The sequence below is a fragment of the Scylla paramamosain genome, chromosome 8, assembly GCF_035594125.1.
Source record: "Scylla paramamosain isolate STU-SP2022 chromosome 8, ASM3559412v1, whole genome shotgun sequence".
Classification (NCBI taxonomy): Eukaryota; Metazoa; Arthropoda; class Malacostraca; order Decapoda; family Portunidae; genus Scylla; species Scylla paramamosain.
In genome coordinates, this window is record NC_087158.1 from 23,750,569 (window position 1) to 23,778,328 (window position 27,760).

The 27,760-nt window shown below is 36.9% G+C and overlaps 1 protein-coding gene across 7 annotated transcripts; it reads left to right on the forward strand.

The window, feature by feature from the left end:
• The first annotated feature begins 67 nt into the window (after positions 1-67).
• On the forward strand, positions 68-27,005 carry LOC135103013 (adhesion G-protein coupled receptor D1-like). Of its 7 annotated transcripts, none has more exons than XM_064008855.1 (12): positions 68-297; positions 458-569; positions 3,118-3,182; positions 21,887-21,970; positions 22,108-22,305; positions 22,724-22,879; positions 23,059-23,187; positions 23,668-23,912; positions 24,497-24,720; positions 25,343-25,464; positions 25,821-26,020; positions 26,515-27,005. In XM_064008855.1, the coding sequence occupies exons 4-12, from the start codon at positions 21,892-21,894 to the stop codon at positions 26,572-26,574; spliced, it is 1,413 nt and encodes a 470-aa protein (XP_063864925.1). In that variant the 5' UTR covers positions 68-297; positions 458-569; positions 3,118-3,182; positions 21,887-21,891; the 3' UTR covers positions 26,575-27,005. The 7 variants fall into 7 exon arrangements, with proteins under 7 accessions (XP_063864925.1, XP_063864926.1, XP_063864927.1 ...); XM_064008856.1 differs by having other exon boundaries at positions 3,118-3,159; XM_064008857.1 differs by lacking the exon at positions 3,118-3,182 and adding an exon at positions 17,167-17,260.
• The last annotated feature ends 755 nt before the right edge of the window (positions 27,006-27,760 follow it).

Sequence of the window (27,760 nt, forward strand, 5' to 3'; positions counted from 1 at the left end):
AGTGGTGTGAGAGAAGAAAGGTGATAATTATGTTACGCACCGTATTCGGTGGAGGTGAAGGTGTGCACGTGCAGGTGTGCGTGAGTCAAGCATCACCACGCCAAGGTCTCTCCGGCAATGTGTCAACTTTATAATCTACTGAAGGATTAATACAACAGGTAAACGACCGTCGGCTTGTTAGCTGACGTCAAGGATGGAGTGAGGATCGTAAGGGAGATTAGGGATTGGGGGGAGGACCAACCAGGAGCCCAGTCGCCAGCAAGGCAGTAGTCTAGCAAGAGCCAGCGTGGTGAGAGGGTAAGTACTGGAGTTCAGTATGCACTCTGCTAGTCATTGAATTCAGAGCCATGTCATACGGAATGCCACGCTATTTAAATATTTCAGTAACAAAGATATTGATTATTAGCTAGAAAACTTTAAGAGGAACTGAGTAACTAATGCATCCTCTTGGTTCCAGGTCAGGTGAAACTCAGCGACTGAGGTCCTCTATGCAGGCCAGTAACAAACAGGAGGTGGAGGAAATACAACTTATGGAGACGCTACAGGCCGATGCATTCCAGATTGCGAAGGTAATAGCTTCACCTGCCCAGCCTGCACGTATCAGCCTGATAGTTCAAGCTAGTAGTGAGATATGATAGGCACATTTTGTCACGTCCGCCGCCTCTTCTCGCGGCCTCTCACCAAGTCAATCAGCCTTAACCTTTTTTTCAGTTTTCTTCTTTCATGCGTTTACATCACCATACTGCGTGCATAGATAGTTTATACACCCGTACATCTACCATGCACGTGTCAGCCCGATAGTTCAAGCTGTTACTGAGATAGAGTCTGTTAGTCTGGTCACGTCAACCGCCTCTCTAACATGTAACCCCAAACATCCTCCTTGGCGTTATCATTTTTGTTTGCCTCTTCCTTCCTACGCGTATTTATATACCCATACTGCTTCCATACATAGATTATACACTCATGCAACTACCCAGAGTCCCTGTGCATGTAGAAATGTGAGAAATATGGTGCTTCTACCCTCCCATCCCCTGTCCTCGCCCCCAAAAAATCGGTACCAGTTTTTTTTTTTCTTGTTTCTCTCTCACTCACGCCCATTCGCACGCCCATATTATGCCCACAGGTAGATTTATACATTTACTATTCACGTCTCAGCCCGACAGTCCAAGCCTGTGGTGAGATACGATACTTTATAATAGTCTTTTCCTGTTCCTGCATCGCTTCCCTCTCTCTCGGACCCCAGACAGCGCTATGAATATTACACATTTTTGTTCATTTCTGCTCTCCTATGCTTACTTATATATCCATACGCCATCTATATAGATTTCATACATATATGCATGTACCATCCACGTGTTAGTTTAATAGTCCAAACATGTCATGAGATATAATAGTTATAATAGTCTGGTTTGCTTGTCTTCTCTCCGCCCACTCCTCAATCGGCCCTCTCATTCTTGACATTTTTGCTAGTTTCTCTTCATCCTCTCCTACCCATACTTCCATAGCATGTCCATATATAGATTATACACCCATACATCTACTCTCTGTCAATGTACATGTATAGATTTACCATTAGTGAAAAAATGCAAGTTAATCATGCCCACCTTGTCTCAAGACATTCCTTTCACTTTTTTGTTTTTTCCCACATTTCTCCATACATAAAGGGAATGACATGTTCATACAACACCCATACATAGAAAATACATGTACATATCTTTCATGTGTCCCTGTTGCTGCAGATTTATACATGTCATGAGAAAACTATATGAATGCTTGGCTAGGTTCTGGGAGATGTATGAATCTGCACTTTTTCGTAATTTGCAATCACTGTGCCCTATGGTGCTGATGGTGCAGAATGGGCTTGTCTACCTGCACCATAAGCCACTGTACCATGTCACTGCACCTTGACGCTGTACCACAAAAAGTAAACCTAATGTTCTCTCCTGTGAAAAATACCAAGTTTCTGAGAGAAATTTTTTTATTTGCTTAATATTTAAGTACTGCAGTACCATAGCACTGTGCCCTCTGGTGCAAATGATGCAGACAGGACTTGTTTACCTGCACCATAACCCACTGCACCATGCATCACTGCACCTTGACATCAAACTGTGCAGCTCCAAGAATCCACAAATGATTTCCGAGGGCAGTGAATGAATTTGCAAGATTTATGTCACTGTACCATATCACTGTACCCTACAGTGCTGATGGTACAGTAGAATGGTATGTTAGTGTACCGTGCACCATAGTACTTCACACACCCCTGTAACACTGTGTATGGTTCAGTGTAATTTTGTACCTCTTATTCCATTTGTTGGGGAATATTATCCTTTATTTTCTTTCTTTCTTTCTTTATTTATTTACTTATTTATTTGTGTTACTTTTTTCAATGGTGTTTTTTTTCTATCTGGTGTAATTTTTGGTTAGATTAGGTATGGAATCCTGTTGCATATAAATATATACTTTTTATTTATTTATTTGTTAGATATACATGCTTAGGTTTGGTTTGATTAGGATAGTTTATGTTAGTTTAAGCTAATATTGGTTAGGTTAGTTTAGTTTGAGGTCGGCTTAGTTAGGTCAGGTCAACTGTCATCAGGTTCAGTTCAGTAAAGTTAGTTCAGGTGAGAATAAATTAATTTTTATTAGTTTTCAATTAATTTTGGTTAGATTAGATTAAGTTAGGTCAGATCAGTTTTGGTTAGTTTTCAGTTAATCTGGGTTAGGTTAGGTTAAGTGAGGACCAAGCCTTCAGACTGAGCTGGATTGGCCAAGTTGACTGAATGAGTGACAACAGAGACGAGAGAAAGTTGGATCTTGTGCAATATTCATCTTAATTAGTGAAATAACTGCAGACACTTGATTAAAAAGACTTTAAAAATTACTTATATATTTTCTATTACTATATTTTACAGAGATAGATGGTGGTTAGGGAAACAGTTGCAATAATACTAACTACAGTCTGTATCACTAGTCGGAATGTTTATAAAAGGAATTATATCAACCTCCTGTGACACAATTATATACACCTGTCAAAGATAATTATATAGACCATGCAATAGAGAATTATATAGACCATAATCTCATATAATTTTCATGTTTTTTGCCAATGTTGCCAAGTTGCTGCTGGATGATGCCACAGGACATGGACAGCAAATCCAGGTGACTGCTGCAAAACATCCTAGGTATTTTTTATATTTCATGCATCATCAATTATTTTTTGTTTTATTGATGAATTACTATTGCATCACCATATGTGGACATGATAGTCTTCTTGTCAGTATAAACACTATTTGACAAGGGAGAGTGAGGAATGCTTACAGGTACAGTTATTGGAAAACAACACCAATGAAAGTAGATCATTATTATTACAATTATTATTATTATTATTACAATTACTGGGACTCAACATCAAAGAAAACAGACTATTAAGAATGTTAGTGGCATTTCATGCAACATATTTAAGAAAGCACACGACTTCCATCTCTTCCAGGGTGAGGGGTGGTGTGTGGGTGTGAAATGATGCATTGGTGGTGGTAGTGGTGATGGTGGAAGGAGGTTAATGGGTTGTGTGTGTGTGTGTGTGTGTGTGTAATTGATTCTTTGTTATTCTATCTTTATCCATCTTTTCTTGTATTTCTGTTCTATTTTCTTTCCTCCGCTTCACTTTTATTTGTTTTTTCCTCCTTATTTATTCTTTGATCTTTTTTTTTTCATCTTCCACTTTTCTGTTCCTCTTTCTTCTCCATCTCACTGTTTCCATCTTCATTTTCCATCTTCCACCTCCTATTCTTCCTTCATCTCTCTCTTCCTTTATTTTTTATTTAATTCTCCTACACCCTTTAGTCAGGGAGGATCAAAATTGTGTAGATACCCTGACCCTCCCCTGCCTCGGGGAGGGACGGGACCTCTATGTGCAAATGGCAGCTTAAACTTATTTTCAGGGCTGTTCTTCCTTCACTGCTGGGGGAATTGAAACCAACCACGTCAACTCACCATTATTTTTTATTTATTTATTTATATTTATTTATTTATTTTTTTTACTGAGCTTAACAATTGTAAGGCACATTACATTGAAATTTTTATTCTTTCAATATGACAAGCAACTTCGGAAGTTTGTACACATCTTTCCATGGAGAAAAGGCAGGAAAAGGCTGCTGGATGCTGGAGTTGAGAGGTGTTCCCAGCCTTAGGACAGCAACACCTTTAGACCACCTCTCACGCAGTGCTGGGCTGACATGTAGCTCTGGTTCTGCAACATTCACCAAAGGCTACCCACTTCTCCACTTCTATCAGGACTCCACTTGTACATGAAGACACAAGGTTGACAGAGCTGAAGAGAGCTGGGTCCTCTTTAACTAGGATGGCCCAATTCAGTCATGACACTTCACTTGAGGGCAGTTGACCAGCTTCAGGGTTCATCCTCCACTCCATCCGTGACGATAGAAGACCCAATTCTGCCGAGACTCCGCAATGTTGACCAGTACCAGGATTTGCCCTCTACTCCATTTATGATGAGAAGACCCAAGATTCCATAGGGTTCACCATCCACTCCATCTCTCCTTCAGCATGGCTTCAACTCCTGCCTGTCCGTTGCTCTCCACTCCTGCACTGATCACCTGCTGGTCCCTCCCAGCTCCCCAAGCTTGAAGGGATTGGTGGGCTGGGCTGCAACACGAATCAGACGTCAAGGCAGGAGTGAGGTGATGGCCTAAGCTTTCTTGCATCAAGGCAGCAGGAAGTCCTTCACTCTCCTGCATCAATCCTGCAAGCAAATAGGAGTTCTTTGTGATACATTCTGAAGAACCTTCTGTAGCTACAGAACCTATACTTGATCAAAACAATATAAATATAGTACTATTTCCTGACATCAAAGACACCATACATCTCTCTCTCTATACCATGCTGATAATTACACCTAGGATGGCCTAGACAAGCACCACACACACATCATTCACACTTTTAGCAATAATAATAATGATAATGATAATAAAAATAATCTATTTATCTACATATACGTATACCATATACGTATACCATGCCAGCAACCCCACATAGGCTAACACACACACACACACACACACACAAAATTACAGACCAGTTTTGCTGAGAAGTGTGGTACCAAAACTGTCAAAAGATAATAAAAAACATTCCCTCAGATACCTGCAGTTCTCCATTTAGCTTTACTAGCATTCAAAATCTTTACCATTACAGCACAGCCTATTGCATTTCTAGGTTTACCACTGCAATATTAAGTGACCATTATTGCTGGATAACACTACAATCTCTCTCTCTCTCTCTCTCTCTCTCTCTCTCTCTCTCTCTCTCTCTCTCTCTCTCTCTCTCTCTCTCTCTCTCTCTCTCTCTCTCTCTCTCTCTCTCTCTCTCTCTCTCTCTCTCTCTCTCTCTCTGGGAATCTTGCCCGTAAGGAAGATGGCTTCAGCAGAAAGGACTCCATCTCCTCCTACCTATTTTGTCTCCATCAATTGTAGACATCCTCTAATACCACTCTGCTTAGAAAATACATACAATTTAAAGACAAGACTAAGGTTATGTATTAAGAGTTTAATTGGAGGTGGTGTCCTACCAGCTATAACAATGCAAACTATAAGACGGTATAAATTGCTTCCACAAATAAGCACACGGTCTAAGGTGGTTACTCTTTTCAGTGGAATTAGTCTTAGTGGACACCCTTCACCTTCAATAAGTATTAATGTTTAATACCTCCTAAGCCAACCAATAAACAATGAGAGCTAAAGATCCTCACATTATTAGCCTCTATTTCTGGCACAGAGACGAGAGCAAAGCCCCAGTGCAGGGCAAGCATGACATCAGGCTTCCTAGCACACACTGAAACCTACAAGTCCCTACCAGAACATGGGATGGGGTCAGCTAGCAGCCCCTACTTATATGTCACTAAACACTGTTCAGTATTACTTAGGGATACTACACACTAAAAAAATAATGGTACAAGACAATATGAATCAGGTAAAATTGGTTTAGTTAATATATTTATTTATTTATTTTTATTTTTTTTAAAGTTTTGAAGCTGTTTTAGCTAGGGTGAAGTTTCCAGCTCAGATTATAAATAAAGGAAGGTCTGAGGATGTTCAGTGTATAAGCAACTGAGGCACTTAAACATCAAGTTCACCTGTTCATCCTTCAACTGATGTCTTGCAGTATGGATTTCCCACTGTCATTCCCCTTCCTCCTCACACTGGGCAATGTATAAACCATCTGCCAGGCTGGATCAAAGAGTCTGTGAGCTGCAGTGTCCCAGTTGAGTCTCATCTTTACTCTGCTGGAGAAGACAATGACAGTAATACATTATCAGTGAGGTACACATCACATCAGTTCAATACATAAGGTGCAGAAGAGGAATAGTGTTGGGGGATTAATATACTCATCCAGAATTTTCATAACTTCATATTTGTATAGGTACCATTATCTGTTATAATATTCAATGGCTGTAAATAATTCAGTGATGTTTGAAAAAGAGGTGGCCAGAGGAAGGTGGTAATACAGAAGCAGGCAGGGAGTTCCAGAGTTTACCAGAGAAAGGGATGAATGACTGAGAATACTGGCTAACTCCTGCAATATAGAGGTTGAAAGAGGAAGGAAAAAATACAGAAGCAGACAGGGAGTTCCAGAGAAGGAAAGGTAGATGTTGACAGACAGAGCTGAAAGAGTTTGACTAGGCAAGGTGCAAACACAGAGGCACAGTTTCAGAGAACAATAGGAGGGACCCCATCAGGTCCATAAGCCTTCCGAGGGTTTAGGCCAGCAAGGGCATGGAAAACATCATTACAAAGAATTTTAATAGGTAGCATGAAGTAGTCAGAGGGTGGAGGAGAGGGAGGAACAAACCCAGAATCATCCAAGATAGAGCTTTTAGCAAAGGTTTGAGCAAAGAGTTCAGCTTTAGAAATAGATGTGATAGCAGTGGTGCCATCTGGTTGAAATAAAAGAGGGAAAGAAGAAGAAGCAAAGTTATTGGAGATATTTTTGGCTAGATGCCAGAAGTCACGAGGGGAGTTAGATCTTGAAAGATTTTGACACTGTTAAAGAAGGAGTTTTTAGCTAGTTGGAGAACAGATTTGGCATGGTTCTGGGCAGAAATATAAAGTGCATGAGTTTCTGGCAATGGAAGGCTTAAGTACCTTTTGTGGGCCACCTCTCCATCATGTATAGCATGAGAACAAGCTTGTGTTAAAGCAAGGTTTGGAAGGTTTAGGTTGAGAAAAAGAGGAATGTATGCCTCCTTGCCAGACACTATCACCTCTGTTATGCGCTCAGCACACAAAGACAGGTCTCTGATATGGAAGCAGTAGTCATTCCAAGGAAAATCAGCAAAATACCTCCTCAGGTCCCCCCAAACTAGCAGAGGCAAAATGCCAGAGGCACCTCCACTTAGGGGAATCCTGACGAGGGATTGGAGCAATAGGACAAGATACAGATATGAGATTGTGGTCAGAGGAGTCCAATGGAGAAGAGAGGGTGACAGCATAAGCAGAAGGATTAGAGGTCATTAAAAGGTCAAGAATGTTGGGCATATCTCCAAGACAGTCAGGAATACGAGTAGGATGTTGCACCAATTGCTCTAGGTCGTGGAGGATAGCAATGTTGAAGGCTAGTTCACCAGGATGGTCAGTGAAGGGAGAGGAAAGCCAAAGCTGGTGGTGAACATTGAAGTCTCCAAGAATGGAGATCTCTGCAATAGGAAAGAGAGTCAGAATGTGCTCCACTTTAGAAGTTAAGTAGTCATAGAATTTCTTATAGTCAGAGGAGTTAGGAGAGAGGTATACAGCACAGATAAATCTAGTTTGAGAGTGACTGTAGTTGTAGTCAGATGGTGGAAAACTTGGAAGATTCAAGAACGTGGGCATGAGAGCAGGTTAAGATGTTGCGCACATAAATGCAACATCCAGCTTTGAATTGAAAATGAGGATAGAGAAAGCAGGAGGGAACAGAAAAGGGGCTACTGTCAGTTGTCTCAGACACCTGAGTTTCAGTGAGGAAAAGAAGATGAGGCTTAGAAGAGGAGAAGTGGTGTTCTATATATTGAAAATTAGATCTTAGACCACGAATGTTGCAGAAGTTAATGAAGAAAAAGTTGAGGGGTGTGTCAAGACACTTAGGGTCATCATCAGAAGAGCAGTCCGACCTGGGGACATTTGTGGTCCTCTCCCCAGATGGGGACTCCAAGGCTGTTGTAGGAGTTGCCATGAATTTTTAAATTTTGAGTGAAGGGTGTGTGTTATTAGGTGCTTGTAGTTTCGTGTGGAGGAAGAGAGTTCTCCTTAGAGGGCAGATGGTGACTGCCCCCTTGCGTTGTTAGACACAAAGGGAAACATTCAGTGAGGTCACAACTGGATTTAACGTTAAGTTCACAGCAACCCTTGATCCAGTGCTTTAGAGCTCACTGGGAGGAATTATCATTTTGGCAGGTGCTTACTGCCTCCTACAGTAAGAGCTCAGAGCTCATAGTGACTGATCTATGGGTAGGACTGATACCATTTACGAGTACACACCACACACTGGGACAGCAAGGTCACAACCCCTCAGGTTACATCTCCTATCTACTTGCTGCTAGGTGAACAGTGGCTACACATTAAGTCTCATCCATTTGCCTTGCCATGCCTGGGATTCGAACTTGGGCCTTCTTGGCTGTGAGCCGAGTGTGCTAACCACTACATTACACAGTGTGTGTGTGTGTGTGTGTGTGTATTTACCTAGTTGTATTTACCTAGTTGTGGTTTACGGGAGGGGAGTAATCTCATAGTATCCCGTCTCTATATCTGTCCAGTTTAGTCTCAAAAGCATGGACAGTTATGGCACTGACAATATCTTCACTAAGTTCATTCCATTTGTTCACACTTCTATAAGAAAAACTATACTTTTGATGTCTCTTCTATAGTTAACTTTTTTCAACTTCTTACTGTGTCCCCTTGTACTATGTGTGTCTAAAGTTATAAAACATTCTTTGTCCACATTTTTCACACCATTTATCATTCTATAGATATTTATTAAATCCCCTCTCTCTCTCCCATTTTCAAGGGTAGGAATTTCCAACATTCTTAATCTCTCTTCATAGGTCAACTTACTCAACTCCAGAACCATCTTAGTGACTGCTTTTTGTACTTTCTAGTTTTATAATATTCCTCTTTATGAGGAGACCACAACACTGCTACATATTCCAATATGTAGCAGTCATATATGTCATATGTCTTATCATGGAAATCAACAACTTTTTTTTATCATTCCTTCATCTAAATATGAGAATGCCATTCTTATTCTTTTTAACAAATTCATCATCTCTCCAGTAATTTTATCAATGTGTCTGTCTGGAGTCAAATTTTCAGTAACTGTTACTCCCAAATCCATTTCCTCTTTTGATTTATGTAACTTCACACCATCCATCTCATAATGATATTGTATTCTTTTCTTACTCTTACCAAACTCCATTACTTTACATTTGCTTCAATTGAATTCCATTTGCCAAGATTTACTCCATCTGTTTATCTTATTTAAATCATCTTGCAATACCATATAGTCATTTACATTTTCTACCCTTCTCATCAGCTTAGCATCATCTGCAAACAAGTTCATATAACTGTCTATTTCTTCATTTATGTCATTCACATATATCACAAACATTATTGATCCCAGCACTGATCCCTTTGGGACACCAGTAGTTACTTTCAGCCAAGAATCCAGATAATTCTCCATCCACTCCAGCAGTCTTCCTCTAAATTTTCAATAATTTTTTATCTTCCATACCAATTTTTGGTGTGGTACTTTGTCAAACACTTTCTTCAAGTCTAAGTAGACATCATCCACCCATCCGTCTCTCTCCTGCACAATATTGATTACTCTTGAATAAAAGGACAATAAGTTCATGGAGCATAATCTTCCCCTCCTAAACCCAAATTGACAATATACCAAAACTTTATCTCTTTCCAAGTGTTCCATCCATCTTTCCTTTATTGTTCTTTCCCATAGTTTTCCTACAACACTAGTCAAAAACACTGGTCTATAATTTTGTGGGTTTTCCTTATTATCTTCTTTGAACATTGGTGTAATATTTGCTCTCTCAGTCTTTCAGTACTCTTCCCTGTGATAATGATGTCACCACTAGACTGAATTTTATCAGCCAGTTGTTCTCTACATTCTTTCAATATCCAGTTTGATACTGCCATCAAGGACACCCCTGCCATGAAATGCATAAGAAGAATATCCATATAATATGTATACATTAATCGAAAAAGTGTATTTTCTATGTGTAAATTTTTTGCAGAAAGTGAAAAAATTATTTTCTCCGTACTGTACTCCAAAGAACTCAGACGACTATTTTGCATTGGTATAACAGTTCTTTTTAAGTAAAGAAGATATCACATTTGTTATGTAAAAGTTCTTTAAATTCTAATTTTTTGGAAAATTTTTAACAGGTTTTAACAGACCTGTAAAACAAATTGAAAAATTTTTTGATAAAAATTTTTCATTTAAGTTTATAAATGATTAAATCATAAAATACATAAGAAAAATATTCACCAGGTCCGGACCTGCGTTACAAATTTTGGAAAAAATTTCAATTTAAAGAATTTTTACAAAACAATTCTGAGACGTTGGTTACTTAAAAAGTAACCGTTATATATGTGTAAAATAGTCTATTGAGTTCTATGGAGTACAGTACAAATAAAAATAATTTTTCAATTTAAAAAAAAAATTAAACGTTAAAAACAGACGTTTTTCTATTAACAAATATATTTTATATATATATATTCCAATTCTGAATTTCATAATGTAATTACGTGTAAGCTTAGATAAAAAATTTGTATCAGAAAATTTTTTCCAATTTTTTGTACAGGTACGGACCTGCGTTTACAAATTTTGAAAAAAAATTCAATTTCAAGAATTTTAACATAACAATTCTGATATGTTGGTTACTTAAGAAAGAACCGTTATACATATGTAAAATAGTCGTTTGAGCTCTTTGGTGTACGGTACTAATAAAAATGATGTTTTAATTTTTGTAAAAATTAAAAGATGTAGAAAACACACGTTTTTCAGTTGATATATATTTTTTATATGGATATTTCTATTCTGCATTCCATAATGTAATCATGTGTAAACTGAGATAAAAAATTTTTATTAGAAAATTTTTCCAATTTTTTGTACAGGTCCGGACCTGCGTTACAAATTTTGGAAAAAATTTCAATTTAAAGAATTTTTACAAAACAATTCTGAGACGTTGGTTACTTAAAAAGTAACCGTTATATATGTGTAAAATAGTCGATTGAGTTCTTTGGAGTACAGTACAAATAAAAATAATTTTTCAATAAAAAAAAAAATTAAACACTTTAAAAACAGACGTTTTTCTATTGATAAATATATTTTATATGTATATTCCTATTTTCAATTTCATAATGTAATCACGTGTAAGCTTAGATAAAAAATTTGTATCAGAAAATTTTTTCCAATTTTTTGTACAGGTCCGGACCTGCGTTACAAATTTTGAAAAAAAAAATTCAATTTAAAGAATTTTTACATAACAATTCTGTTATGTTGGTTACTTAAGAAAGAACCGTTATACATATGTAAAATAGTCGTTTGAGTTCTTTGGTGTACGGTACTAATAAAAATTATTTTTTAATTTTTGAAAAAATTAAAAGATGTAGAAAACAAACGTTTTTCAGTTGATATATATTTTTTATATGTATATTTCTATTCTGCATTCCGTAATGTAATCATGTGTAAACTGAGATAAAAATTTTTTATCAGAAAATTTTTCCAATTTTTTGTACAGGTCCGGACCTGCGTTACAAATTTTGGAAAAAATTTCAATTTAAAGAATTTTTACAAAACAATTCTGAGACGTTGGTTACTTAAAAAGGAACAATTATATATGTGTAAAATAGTCGTTTGAGTTCTTTGGAGTACTGTACAAATAAAAATAATTTTTCAATTTAAAAAAAAAATTAAACATGCTGAAAACAGACGTTTTTCAATTGATAAATATATTTTATATGTATATTCCTATTCTGAATTTCATAATGTAATAACGTGTAAGCTTAGATAAAAAATTAGTATCAGAAAATTTTTTCCAATTTTTTGTACAGGTCCGTACCTGTGTTACAAATTTTGAAAAAATATTCAATTTAAAGAATTTTTACATAACAATTCTGTTATGTTGGTTACTTAAGAAAGAACCGTTATACATATGTAAAATAGTCGTTTGAGTTCTTTGGTGTACGGTACTAATAAAAATGATTTTTTAATTTGAAAAAAAATTAAAAGATATAGAAAACACACGTTTTTCAGTGTATATATATTTTTTATATGTATATTTCTATTCTGCATTCCATAATGTAATCATGTGTAAACTGAGATAAAAATTTTTATCAGAAAATTTTTCCAATTTTTTGTACAGGTCCGGACCTGCGTTACAAATTTTGGAAAAAATTTCAATTTAAAGAATTTTTACAAAACAATTCTGAGACGTTGGTTACTTAAAAAGTAACCGTTATATATGTGTAAAATAGTCTATTGAGTTCTATGGAGTACAGTACAAATAAAAATAATTTTTCAATTAAAAAAAAAAATTAAACGTTAAAAACAGACGTTTTTCTATTAACAAATATATTTTATATATATATTCCAATTCTGAATTTCATAATGTAATTACGTGTAAGCTTAGATAAAAAATTTGTATCAGAAAATTTTTTCCAATTTTTTGTACAGGTACGGACCTGCGTTTACAAATTTTGAAAAAAAATTCAATTTCAAGAATTTTAACATAACAATTCTGATATGTTGGTTACTTAAGAAAGAACCGTTATACATATGTAAAATAGTCGTTTGAGCTCTTTGGTGTACGGTACTAATAAAAATGATGTTTTAATTTTTGTAAAAATTAAAAGATGTAGAAAACACGTTTTTCAGTTGATATATATTTTTTATATGGATATTTCTATTCTGCATTCCATAATGTAATCATGTGTAAACTGAGATAAAAAATTTTTATTAGAAAATTTTTCCAATTTTTTGTACAGGTCCGGACCTGCGTTACAAATTTTGGAAAAAATTTCAATTTAAAGAATTTTTACAAAACAATTCTGAGACGTTGGTTACTTAAAAAGTAACCGTTATATATGTGTAAAATAGTCGATTGAGTTCTTTGGAGTACAGTACAAATAAAAATAATTTTTCAATAAAAAAAAAAATTAAACACTTTAAAAACAGACGTTTTTCTATTGATAAATATATTTTATATGTATATTCCTATTTTCAATTTCATAATGTAATCACGTGTAAGCTTAGATAAAAAATTTGTATCAGAAAATTTTTTCCAATTTTTTGTACAGGTCCGGACCTGCGTTACAAATTTTGAAAAAAAAAATTCAATTTAAAGAATTTTTACATAACAATTCTGTTATGTTGGTTACTTAAGAAAGAACCATTATACATATGTAAAATAGTCGTTTGAGTTCTTTGGTGTACGGTACTAATAAAAATTTTTTTTTAATTTTTGAAAAAATTAAAAGATGTAGAAAACACACGTTTTTCAGTTGATATATATTTTTTATATGTATATTTCTATTTTGCATTCCGTAATGTAATCATGTGTAAACTGAGATAAAAAATTTTTATCAGAAAATTTTTCCAATTTTTTGTACAGGTCCGGACCTGCGTTACAAATTTTGGAAAAAATTTCAATTTAAAGAATTTTTACAAAACAATTCTGAGACGTTGGTTACTTAAAAAGGAACCATTATATATGTGTAAAATAGTCGTTTGAGTTCTTTGGAGTACTGTACAAATAAAAATAATTTTTCAATTTAAAAAAAAAATTAAACACGCTGAAAACAGACGTTTTTCAATTGATAAATATATTTTATATGTATATTCCTATTCTGAATTTCATAATGTAATAACGTGTAAGCTTAGATAAAAAATTAGTATCAGAAAATTTTTTCCAATTTTTTGTACAGGTCCGTACCTGTGTTACAAATTTTGAAAAAATATTCAATTTAAAGAATTTTTACATAACAATTCTGTTATGTTGGTTACTTAAGAAAGAACCGTTATACATATGTAAAATAGTCGTTTGAGTTCTTTGGTGTACGGTACTAATAAAAATGATTTTTTAATTTAAAAAAAAATTAAAAGATATAGAAAACACACGTTTTTCAGTGTATATATATTTTTTATATGTATATTTCTATTCTGCATTCCATAATGTAATCATGTGTAAACTGAGATAAAAATTTTTATCAGAAAATTTTTCCAATTTTTTTTTACAGGTCCGGACCTGCGTTACAAATTTTGGAAAAAATTTCAATTTAAAGAATTTTTACAAAACAATTCTGAGACGTTGGTTACTTAAAAAGTAACCGTTATATATGTGTAAAATAGTCTATTGAGTTCTATGGAGTACAGTAGAAATAAAAATAATTTTTCAATTAAAAAAAAAATTAAACGTTAAAAACAGACGTTTTTCTATTAACAAATATATTTTATATATATATTCCAATTCTGAATTTCATAATGTAATTACGTGTAAGCTTAGATAAAAAATTTGTATCAAAAATTTTTTCCAATTTTTTGTACAGGTACGGACCTGCGTTTACAAATTTTGAAAAAAAATTCAATTTCAAGAATTTTAACATAACAATTCTGATATGTTGGTTACTTAAGAAAGAACCGTTATACATATGTAAAATAGTCGTTTGAGTTCTTTGGTGTACGGTACTAATAAAAATAATTTTTTAATTTTTGAAAAAATTAAAAGATGTAGAAAACACACTTTTTTCAGTTGATATATATTTTTTATATGTATATTTCTATTCTGCATTCCGTAATGTAATCATGTGTAAACTGAGATAAAAATTTTTTATCAGAAAATTTTTCCAATTTTTTGTACAGGTCCGGACCTGCGTTACAAATTTTGGAAAAAATTTCAATTTAAAGAATTTTTACAAAACAATTCTGAGACGTTGGTTACTTAAAAAGGAACCATTATATATGTGTAAAATAGTCGTTTGAGTTCTTTGGAGTACTGTACAAATAAAAATAATTTTTCAATTTAAAAAAAAAAATTAAACACGCTGAAAACAGACGTTTTTCCATTGATAAATTTATTTTATATGTATATTCCTATTCTGAATTTCATAATGTAATCATGTGTAAGCTTAGATAAAAAATTTGTATTAGAAAATTTTTTCCAATTTTTTGTACAGGTCCGGACGTGCGTTACAAATTTTGAAAAAAATTACACATCTATCAAAAAAGTTACTTTTCTATGTGCCTTCATTTCTATATATCAATGGAAAAAGTGTGTTTTCTACATGTCTTATTATTTTTTTTTTTTCAGGAAGTGAAATTTTTTTTTTTTATCTGTACCATAACTCAACTATTTTGCATATGTATATATGTATATATTTTGTATCTCTCTCTCTCTTTCTCTCTCTCTCTGATCTTGTATGCGTTTTTGGCAGTGTTTTAAGTGATTTTGGGGATACAATGGTGTTTTGAGTGTTTGGGTGTGTTTCAGTGTGCATTTGAGTGTTTTATTAATGGGTAACCATGTTTGGGGATGTTTTGAATAGGGCAGAGTGTGTTCATTGTGTTTTGGGGTGTTTGGATGTGTTTGAGGACATTCTATGAGTGTTTTTAGGTGTGTTTAGGTGTGTTTTAGGATATTTATTGGTGTTTTTAGTGTTTGCAAGGGTCTTTCTGTTTGATTTTGAGTTTTGGGGTTCATTTTGGTATTTTTAGGATGTTAAACTTATAAGATGGTGTAAGGGAATTTATAAAGGTGTATTTTTAGGTGCTTGGTGTGTTTTTCAAGTGTTTTTGAATTGCTAAGGTTTTTATGTTCATTCTGGGTGAACTGGTGAACAGTGGAGGAATGATAGTAGGCATTGTTTTGGGTATTGAGATGTGTGTTTAAATGTTGCCAAATTTTAGAGGAGATTTTATTTATTTATTTATTTATTTATTTATTTATTTATTTATTTATTTTATCTATTTATTTATTTTTAATAAAGCATTTGGTACAATGCCTCATGTGTGAAGTTGGATTATTTATTGTTGTGTGTGTGTGTGTGTGTGTGTGTGTGTGTGTGTGTGTGTGTGTGTGTGTGTGTGTGTGTGTGTGTGTGTGTGAAGTACACACACACACACACACACACACACACACACACACACACACACACATTTAGACCAACTCTCAAAAACACTCTATTTTTTTTTTTTAAAGAACACTAAAAAACTGTAAAATCACATGCTTTTCGACAAACACATTAAAAAAAAACACACACCTAACCATTACAAACTCAATGTAATCACACTCAAACACCCACAAAAACCCTAGTTTATTTCATAGCCACTCCTTATCGGCTCTCTCAGTGTTTGGCTTTACCGCCTAGCGAAAAACAGACTCGTAAATATAATGCAAAACAGCAAAATAAACATACTTGGCCTTAAAACCTATTAACATATCTTACGTGTGCATGCGTGTTGTTATTGTAAAGACTTGAATGTTTATCATCGCATTGCTCTCGCCTGGCTCCTTTACATACAAAACTTTTTCTGAAGCAGCGCGTTCTAAGTAGGTGACGTAATTCACCAGGAGTAGCAGCCTCACATTCCAAGAGATCCAATTCTTCTCTAGACTGACGATCTCTTTGAAAACTTTATCTATCTTTCGAACAAAAAATTACTGAAGTATTTCGAAATGGTGTCTCTCTTAACGAAACATGTGATGCGTGCAAACCTTTCCACCGTTCCAACTCAAAGTGAATGTTTCTTTGGATTTCCATATTTTTTCTTCTAACTTTTGATTAACACACTGAATAAAGAAATTATGGAAACAGGAAGAAGCCAATGAGCCTATACGTGACAGTCTCTGTATAATATGTAAAAATGGTAGTTGATTCTCTATAGATGAAATAATGATAATAAAAAAACAAAACAGATAAAGTTGATATATGTATATATATATATATATATATATATATATATATATATATATATATATATATATATATATATATATATATATATATATATATATAAAGAGTACTTCCACAACCATTCACATGAAAAGATTAGGTTACATCACACAAAGGCAGCGGATAAAGCTGGAAATCCCTTTCTCCCTTTCAGTAAGTAATAAAAGAAAAGGAAAAAGCACCTCCACGTCAGCCCCTCAAAGTTCCCAGGGAAAACAGGAGGGAATGCTGGAACGCAGGCAACAGAGGTGTGTGGCTGTGTCGTGCTGTTAATCTCTGTAATCTTGTTAAGAGCCACAATATTGTATTATATTTTTAGTGGGTCACTTCTCTGGATTGTGTTGCTTGTTTGGAATTTGTTCACAAGCTTAGTTCAAATTTGTGTGTGTGTGTGTGTGTGTGTGTGTGTGTGTGTGTGTTCAGTTCCTATAAGTTGTACATTTCTTCAACAGAGGCGTCGACAATTAATTATTCAATATTGCGAGTTGAGAGCCCGATTAATCTTCATTCACTCACCTATTGAAACTCCTTCTCACTAATTTACTTTGATTAGACAAAAAATAAATAGAAGATGTCTGACTCACGCAAGCCTAACGGACGGTTTAGCGGCACTTGATATTCCTAATGAACTAACTTTTCATATAATACAATGCACTCGTTACGTCATTTTTCCGATTGTGTCTGCCCTGCAATTTTGTCTTGTTTATAGCTAATGCTTCACTTTCATTATTCTTATTCTTATTGCTATCGTCATCATCACCATCATCATCATCATCATCATCATCATCATCATCATCATCGTCATTGCTGTTTTTTGTGTTGTTATTATTGTCATTGTTGTATACAGATGTCTCATGACAAAATAGACTGATTCCCTTTCCGAGGTATATAGTTACGTCAGCACGAATAATAACACTCTTGACAATCTAACTACTAAAAAATATGAAATTACCTTTGACACGATAATTAACTCCTGATTGCCTGCCTCTGCCTTAACAACTTACGTACACACACACATTCATAACTGGTGACAGAAAGGCAATTAGACACCGAAGTGGATTGATTCATTAATTGACCAAAGGCGCTGCTAAAAGGTCATATTGGCGCCCACACCCCAGCAGGCGTCAGGCACAGGTCCGAGGCGCCCTCTCATGAGAAGGGATTGTGTTCATGACGTAATGAGTGACGGGCCACGAAGCTTCATTTGCCCCTCCCTGGTCGTTGCTTCAGTAAGGAAAAATGTTTAGTACTGAGCCATCCCATAGTGTAAGTAACACTGGCCTTACCTCTCTAGTCACACCTCTTCAGTAAGGGAGAATGTCCATAGTGTTGAGTGTCCGAAGTAGTAAATAACGCTACACTTACTTTCCTTGGTCACGCCTCTTCAGTAAAGGAACATGTTCATATGTTCATAGCGGTGAGAAGTCCGGGAAAGTACGTAGTGTTCAATGGAAACAGTAGGAAAGTGTGTTATTGAACATTCTAGAGCCTTACTCGTATGTGAGGGCGAGATATAGATGAAAGACTATTGAAATGCAGTTCTGTTACGAGTAGTCCTACTTTATAAACGTAGCAAAAAGCAGTAGTAGTGGTAGTAATAGAGTAATAGTAGTAGTAGTAGTAGTAGTAATGACTATAATAATAATAGTAGTAGTAATAATAATAATAATTATTATCATTATTATTATTATTAACAACAATACGGCAGTCACTAGAGAACGCAAGCAGGGTGGAGAGATGGATTGGTAAAACATCATAAATCTGAACCTTGTCAAGCCTCCCACTCATCACTCTCCGTCCTGGCCGTCCTCACCCTCAAACTGGAGGTGCAGACGTAATGAGTTGTGGTGACGAGTGTTGCTTCTCACGCAATAAGTGGAGTCAATGCTGCATCGCCGGAAGATAAGAAAATCTCAAGGCAAGAAAGCCCAACCGCACAAATTTCCCGTTTGCTCCCTGTCACAATTAAGCATTCAGTGGTAAGCTCCTTGGGGATCAATGTACGTATGTTGTCATGGGGAGGAAAGCGTGTTTTTCTGTCTCACTGGCGGCAGCGTCTCTGTTGTCGCACCAACCAACAGCACGCCTTGTAAACACGCCTTCCTGGCAACCACTTCCAGACGCTTCCTCTGAGCTGCTCTCGGAAATTTAACTCGGAAAAGTGTTGTGTATTGAGTTTAACAAAGTAAATACACTTCGGAATTCCTCCTAGTGGAAAGCTAAGAAAAGAGAAGCGGATGTTATATGCATGGAGGGGGTTTCGTGGGGAGGCTTATGAATGGTGGGGGGTGAGGGAGCCATGACGTGTGAGAGGCAAGACTCATTTCACCACCAGCCTCGACGGGGCCACCAGCAGACCATGTAGCTCCCTCTTCACGGCCAACGGTGAGTCAGTCACTCCTGTGCCCTTGTTCCCCATCGTTCCTTGAAGCACACGCGGTTATCAGAGGAAGCGTTCAGGTGACAGGAGTTCTGCCCTGTAATGTGTTTGCGCGGTGCATTAACAATCCAGAAGATCAACAGTGGTGTTGGGTGAAGATGGCTAGCCAAACAGCAAGTTGATAATTCCGTGTGAGGTCATGTTAAATTGAGAATATGATGGAGTGAAAAAGAGCCGATTTCCATTCTTTTGTATTTTTAGGTTTTTAAAATGATCTGTAAAGAAATGCTCTTAAAGTAATATCCATATAAGAACAACCACACAACTTTTACTGTGGATTATAAAGCTTATGAACAGTAACCTTCCCTCTCATTCGCTCAAGTAATCATCGGTCTCATTGTTAGGTTTCTTTGTGAAAAATGAGTTATAAATTCACACTGTATTTTTCGTTTTCAGAGTCCATGCATTTTCTTTTATTGGTATGGATGACGAAATTCAGTTTATGCCCTTTGTCAATCGTGTGTGTAAGTTATATATATATATATATGTGTGTGTGTGTGTGTGTGTGTGTGTGTGTGAGAGTGTGTGTGTGTGTGTTTGCATGGTGATGGCGGGCCACAATTGGTTCCTCAGCAACACACACCAAACAGTCAAGTGCTCAATAAATGACCCATGAGGGACACGCACGACAGCCGCCTCTCACACTGCCCTCCCCGTCCCTCCTCCCTCTCCCTTCCCTCCGCCAGCTCTCTCACTCGGGTGCAGATCATGTGGTACTGCTACGAGTATGTACTAATGAGGTCATCTGATCATCCTCACGCTCTTTTTGGCCTCATACTAACTTAGACCTTCGTTAAGACCCAAGGCGACTGAGAGACACGATGGAAAGGAATCATTGAGAGAGAGAGAGAGAGAGAGAGAGAGAGAGAGAGAGAGAGAGAGAGAGAGAGAGAGAGAGAGAGAGAGAGAGAGAGAGAGAGAGAGAGAGAGAGAGAGAGAGAGAGAGAGATTGTAACCAAAATACCATGACTACCAATTGTCTTTGGTCTTAAATTTATTAGGTTCCAAATGATGTAATGCCCAAATGAACTGAGATCCAGCTGGTCAGTGGCTGAGAAGACGTGATAACCAGCTGACCTCGTCACCAACAATATCAGTACCAATTGACCACCACCTCTCTCCTCCTGAATGAACTACTTACCTTCAGAAGATTTTTTTCTGACTTGTTACTGTAGTGTACCTCTATATATTTTTTCCTTAAAAGAGCAGAGTCATGAATTATCCTTAGATCACACCTGTATGCACTATGAGTAAAATCTTGATGTCTACAATGAATCCCACGTATTTAACAGCACATTTTTCACGCGGTTGTGCTGTGTTACCTGGGTTATAGTGACATGGTGCAATATTTACGATCTCAACAAAGTGGAAAGGCAAACAATTACGTTTTATATACTTTTTTCTTTTTGTCTACCTTTCAGTTTTCTTTATTTTTTTCGTTCCGTTCTATCATTACGTTTTCTGTTTCCTTCATTGCTTATTGTGTTTCTTGGTTTTTGCTTGACATATTTGAACATGAGATGTGTGTGTGTGTGTGTGTGTGTGTGTGTGTGTGTTAAATTAGTTAGGCACCTCTGTCGACTTTAACCTCGTTATTTTCCGACAGGTTATTTTCCTTATTGTCAAGTCTTTACACTCTGGTAAACACACAGAAAATAACTGGGTATAAACAACACGATAAGGAAAGAAATTAACATGTAAGGAGAGGAATACTGATAAACATCCATCTAGCGATTAGAGACTAGAAAATTACTTACGAGTTAAAAAAAAAAAAAAAAGTTTCTTACACCTGAAGGATTTGTTTTGCGCATTGAATGTTTCCCCGGTGTGAGCAACTAACCTTAGCGGCTGATCACCCACCACACCGTGATCTATAAAACAAAAGCTTGGTTCATCCTTTGAGTTTAATTGTGCTAATGAACTCAAAGGTTGCGCTTCCAACAGAACACACACACACACACACACACACACACACACACACACACACACATTATTTCTGGTGTTGCTGCTATCGTCTGTCTTTTTGCTGCTTTTGTTGTTATTGTTGTCAATTATTTTCATTGGTATTATTACGCATTATTGTTATTATTATTATTATTATTATTATTATTATTATTATTATTATTATTATTATTATTATTATCATTATACTCCTACTCCTACCACTGCTATTACTACGCATACTACTTAAAATACAAAAAGAAGAAGAAGAAGAAGAAGAAGAACAACAACAACAACAACAACAACAACAACAACAACAACAACAACAACAACAACAACAACAACAACAACAACAACAACAACAACAACAACAACTACTACTACTACTTCTACTTCTACTACTACTACTACTACTACTACTACTACTACTGAACTGTTTTGCCTCCGAGTCGTGTGCAATGTATCTAGGTGACGCAGTGAAGTATTCCCACAGAAATAATGAAGGGCGTGTGCCGCGTGCTGCTGCCATGGCTGGTGCTGCTCCTGGCGCTGCCCTACCTCAATCCTAATGCCCAAGGTGAGTGAGGCGCCCCGGCACACAATACGTAGTCGAAAATTTTTTAGAATGTAGCAAAAACCTGATAAAAGGAGACGTTGAACTTCAGAGGTGGGATAAATTTTAAGTAAACTAATTCCCTGTGTATTTCCTTCCAGACCAAGACGGCGGATGGAGTGACTGGTCAGTGCTGAGTTCCGAATGTACTGAAAAGTGCGGCACGGGACGGCTGTTGAAGGTCAGGTCCTGCACCAAGCCGGTACCGCAGGGGAATGGGAGGCCGTGCACCATGGAAAACAATACTCTAGGGGATGTGGAGTTCAAATTCCTCAGCTGCAACACTTTCAGTTGCTGGGGTACGTGGCGGCCATGTCAGCACCATCTGTTGGCCGTGTTTGGCTGTATCCAATGATTTTATCCGAGTGAGATACCCTAAGATATCATTACTTCCCTTCGCTGTCCAGAGTCGTCCTTCCGTTTGCCGATCCCATGTGCGATAATACTGATGATTTTGTTAAGAGTGTAGGAAAGTATGAAAGATATTGATCCCAAAATTACTTGTAAAATTAAATTACCAATTACAAAATTAAAGTACTATAAATTATCAGATATCTGATATGCATTATTGACAGAAGGAAGAGTTTTTTTTTTTTTTCTGTGGAGTCATCCATTGGCGGAATCAGTTAAAAATCTTACTGTGAGGATTACTCAGTGACGGAGAGTTTAAGTCGTGAAAGGAATAGCGGCAGAACACTGACTCTTGTGTTCCCTCAGATAACCAGTGGAGTGAGTGGAGCAACTGTTCCAACTACTGCGGCGAGGGCAAGCAGATGCGGTATTCTGTGTGTAACGGGACTCAAGCGTGCGAGAATGACCAGTACCGCGAGGAGACAATGTACTGCAACACCTGGAACAAGACCATATGTCCCAGTAAGTGTTTCAAAGTCTGCATCAGTCACTCCTTTGAATATTTCGTTGGAAAGAGATCCCTTACTACATAAGAAAGTACTGTCCTTTATGCAAATTTTTTCTTTGTTTTAGTTTTGTTTAATTGGTTTATGAATGAATTCCTCTGGTGTGCGCCATTAGCTATCGGTCTCATATTACAGGCCCGTGCGAAAACATGACGTGTCCGGAATACGGCATATGTCGGGACGAATCGACGGAGCAGAAGCCGAAGGCGTCGTGTGTGTGCACCATGGGCTTCATCATGAACGACGCCAAGGACAAGTGCATCCGTGAGTGTTCTGCCTCCACCCAGTCACTGGATGATAACATTAGCAGTAAAGCGTTAGTCAGTTAGTCGTTAGTCAGTAGTAAGAAAAGTGTATGTGTGTGTGTGTGTGTGTGGCTTGTTGAGTATGTAGGTGTGTGTGTGTGGCTTGTTGAGTATGTAGGTGTGTGTGTGTGTGTGTGTGTATGTGTGTGTGTGTGTGGATGGGTGAATGGTGTGGGTGGTATTATTATTCAATGCTACGTCCTTACTCGAGAGAGATTATTTTATCAATAACACTAGTGAGATAAGGGGAAATACTGTGAAATACTGTACGAAACGTCCGAGAGAGAGAGAGAGAGAGAGAGAGAGAGAGAGAGAGACATATTCTTATCAATAATGTAACAACTTCCTGACACTGACGCCCCCGAGGAGATACGTTCCCTGCCGTGCACCACACACCACTTACCTCTCCACTGAATCTCCACTCACCACACATTCTCAGGTCCACCGCCGCCCTCCCCGACGCCTCGCCCCATCCCCACGCTGCCAGCGGAGCAGAAGGTGGTGGCGACGGTGATCTCCAAGACAGCCTCCACCATCCTCATCATCTGCGTCACCATCTGCCTCATCATCTTCCTCGTGTTGCGCATATTCACGCCAGACCGAGTAATTCAGATGAACATGGAGATAGCGCTCGTTTTGGCCCACGCTATGCTCATGTTCCCGCCGTCCTTCACTGAAACCCCGGTGAGCTTGGTCCTTCGTCTCTCTTTTCCGTCCTTTCAGCTTTCTTTTGTCAGTCTGTAAGTTGCTGGCTATAGGTGGTTGTCTTTATCCACTTTTTTCGTCTGTGGTGCTTGTTATAATCTTTTATTTGTTTATTTATTTATTTTCTTAGTAAGGGGTGATGATTAGCACACCTTATTTTTCTTCTTTCTGCTTGACTCTGCTTTCTCTTTTTTTTTTTTTCCTTTTGCTTTCCTTTACCTTCTCTTCCATTTCCTCTACCTGTCTTATTAGTAGTTGGTGCATATTAGTTACATAAACAGCTTAGTAAAGGCCTCATTGTCCGTTGCTGTTTGTCTTCCTTTGTAATTCTTGATATACCTTCACCTTCTCCCCCCTCCTTTCCTCCATAAATCTGTCTAATCTTCTTTTAAAGCTCCTTCATGGTTCAACACCAACAACCTGATTACTAAGTCTATTCCATTCATCTACCACATTACTTGAGAACTAACTCCTTTCTATCTCTTTTTCAAATCGAATTCTATCAAGCTTAAACCCGTTATTTCTTATTTTCATTACTTACCCAATCAACCTCCACCTCTCAGGATATGTGCCGAGTGATCTCCATCTTCATCCACTTCTTCTTCACGGCGTGTTTCATGTTCATGTTCCTGGAGGCGCTGCACATGTACGGCTACGTGGCTTACGTGGTGAAGCAGGACGGCATGTGTTCCAGGGTGCAGAACACGCTGGTGGGCTGGGGCTTGGCTACGATCATCCTGCTCTTCTCCATTTGTTTTGAGTATGAAAACTACGGCGGCGAGTACCAGTGAGTAACTCTTGTTTTGAGCGCCTTTCAGTTGTGTCTTAGAAGAGGGAGAGTACCATTGAGTAGTTGTTATTTTATGGGGGGGTTCTTGGTGCTGTGTTTTGGAGGAGGAAGGGTACCAATTAGTGCCTCTTGTTATGGTGGGTTCTTGGTGTTGTGCTTTGAGGGAAGGAGAGGAGAGAAGGAGCAGGAGGAAGAAGGTATCAGGGAGTTGACTGTTGATGTTTTTTTAAGGATGCGTTTTGTGTTTTGAGGGTTAGAGGTAGGGATAGCAGGGGATGGAGAACAGGAGGAATGACGTTATGATGTTCTTGGTGTGTTTTCAAGGAGGGAGAACAGGGAATGAAGAGCAGGAGGCGGAGTTGGCTGTTGATGTGTTTCAGTGTTTAAGCTTGTTCCAGGGAAAGCCATGTATTTAGAAACGCTTTGCTCTCTCATCACTACTATTTTCCAAGATTATTTCTCCTATTCATAATGTAGAAACTTTGCTAATCTGTCATTAAAAACGTAAAAACATTCTTAAAAATCAGTGTCACTTTAACTAGAGCCTTTTCAAAGTAGTGGAGGTGCAGTGCAGGAGTGTCTTGGAATATGCTCCTTACTTTAACCTATTCCTCCTCAGCTGCTGGCTTCAGATCGACACCCCGCTCTTCTATGCCCAGCTCATCCCCATTGTGGCGCTGGTGGTGCTTACCTTCACTCTTATCGAGGCTGCAGGGTCGGCTGACTACAAGCCTCTCAAAGGTATGATTGGTGACTAAACGAAAGGATGTAGCATGTAGAGGTGAAGAATGAGACGTTCTGAGCTGGAAAAATAAGGCAGGATATGTTTAGAAAGAAAAGGGGCTTGTGAATGGCTAAAAAGAAGGAAAGGAAAGTTATGTACGTACTTAAAAGGAATTAAAAGTAAAGGAATACAAAAAAACTGAAAGAAAGTACATGGATGACCAAAAATAGCAAAACTTAATCTAACCCTTTAGCAATCCCCCACCAAAAATAAATAAATAATAAATAAAATAGATATAAAAACAAAATAAAATATATCCTTTTTATCTTATTTATTTATTTATTTATTTATTTCCCTTCCCTTCGTCCCTCAGGTGTCGACAAGAGCCAGAGGACGAGCGCCAAGTTCTCGCAACGCACTAACCTGGTGGTGATGCCCCTGGTGTTCTGCCACATGCTGGTGGGGATGTTCTCAGAGTACGAGCAGAACCTCCCGCTGTACGGTATCTTCACCATCCTGAACAGTGTGACGGGCGTGGCGGTGCTCTTCCTCCACTGCTTCAATAATCAGAAGGTGGGCCGGGGAGGAGGAGGAGGAGGAGGAGGAGGAGGAGGAAGAGGAGGAGGAGAAGGAGGAGAAGGAGAAGGAGGAGGAGGAGGAGGAGGAGGAAGAGGGACTTACAATTAAGCGAAGATAATTGATGGCAAAAGAGATTACAAATATTTAATAAGACAGTGATTAATTTGTAAAAGAAACTTGATCGATTCATGCTTTCTATTCCTCACTGTATCCTCATTAGTCATTCCCACTTTTTTTTTTTTGAATATGTTGAATAGTCCTTATCTTGTTATTAATTAATTGATTAATTAATTAATTATTTTTATTATTATTATTATTATTATTATTATTATTATTATTATTATTATTATTATTATTATTATTATTGTTATTATTATTATTATTATTATTATTATTATTATTATTATTATTATTATTATTATTATTATTATTGTACTTTTTATTTATTTATTTTTTCTATTTATTTACTTATTTTGTTTTGTTTACAGGTGCGTCAGAAAATGGTCGGGATGTACAAGTCAATGTGCAAGGGCGGCGGGGCACGCTAGCACACCAGCACACCAACACAGCAACACACCAACACACCACCAAGTCCTGCCCTGCCGCCTCTCCACTTCCGACAGACCGAGGTTCACCAGGGAAAGGTGTTGTTTGCGTTGCTTTATGTGGTTCGTAGAAATGTGAGTACATAAGCTACTACAAACTCATCGCAATGACTGTAGAGGACTAACAAACACATTATCACACACCGACGTACCGCCGTCGTACCCTGTTGTTGACCAGCACACAACAGCCATTATGACGGGAAGTTTTGTTAATTGTAATGGTTATGTTTATCTACAGTGTTGATACATATGTATTTTCATCGTTAATTACTGAATCACTGAATGTTCGTAAGTCATGTTTCCTCTAGATATTAAGTAAACCAATTTCCTCAGTGAATTAAGTTAATGTTTACTCATTACATTGTGTTAATTCAGTAAGTGTTATGATTTAATTGCTAACATCATGTTCCGTTTGAAAAGAAACCCAGAAAAGTAATGCTTGATTTACAAGTCTTCAGTTCAGCACTTTCTCAAATTACAAAATTTCAACAAGATTATCGGTGTAGTGTTGTGATATTTATTTTAGAGACCGCTGCAAAGATCGTTTTCTATCATTTAGCCACATTTTCTTTACAATTTCATTGGGTAACACGTGTGTACTTATTATGTCCTTAACCTGTGTGTATTTTGAGTAGTGGTAGAGTATACTAACAAATGTATATAGTATTTACTAGAATTCTTGAATTAGAAAAAAAAAAGCAGAATAGAAGAAAAAGAAAAAAAAAAAAAAATAATATATATATATATATATATATATATATATATATATATATATATATATATATATATATATATATATATATATATATATATATATATATATATATATATATATAAACCAACAGTAGAGAGAGTAATAAAGCTGTAATAATAATAGATCAATCGTACGAAATAATGCACGTAACAGAGAGTAGCAACTGATTACATGTATTAGATAGAACTAATATCATACCAGTATTGTTATGTGAGTGTGAGTGTCACTGGGGGAGGGGCCGTCACACTCACTCCTCTGCTGAGACGTGGGTGACGCGTGACGTGGTCCTCGCGCCTCTCTATGGGGGAGTGTGGGTGTACTCTTCAGAGCACCGCGTAGTGTGTTGGCACAGTGTGATGGTGCACCCTAGTTTTG

Bases quoted from the DNA above. Each gene is read 5' to 3' on its own strand.
- LOC135103013 (XM_064008855.1), top strand. From the start codon at position 21,892: ATGAAGGGCGTGTGCCGCGTGCTGCTGCCATGGCTGGTGCTGCTCCTG. The intron at 23,188-23,667 runs GTGAGTGTTCTG...ACACATTCTCAG, and splicing joins CGCCAAGGACAAGTGCATCC to GTCCACCGCCGCCCTCCCCG. The intron at 25,465-25,820 runs GTATGATTGGTG...TTCGTCCCTCAG, and splicing joins TGACTACAAGCCTCTCAAAG to GTGTCGACAAGAGCCAGAGG.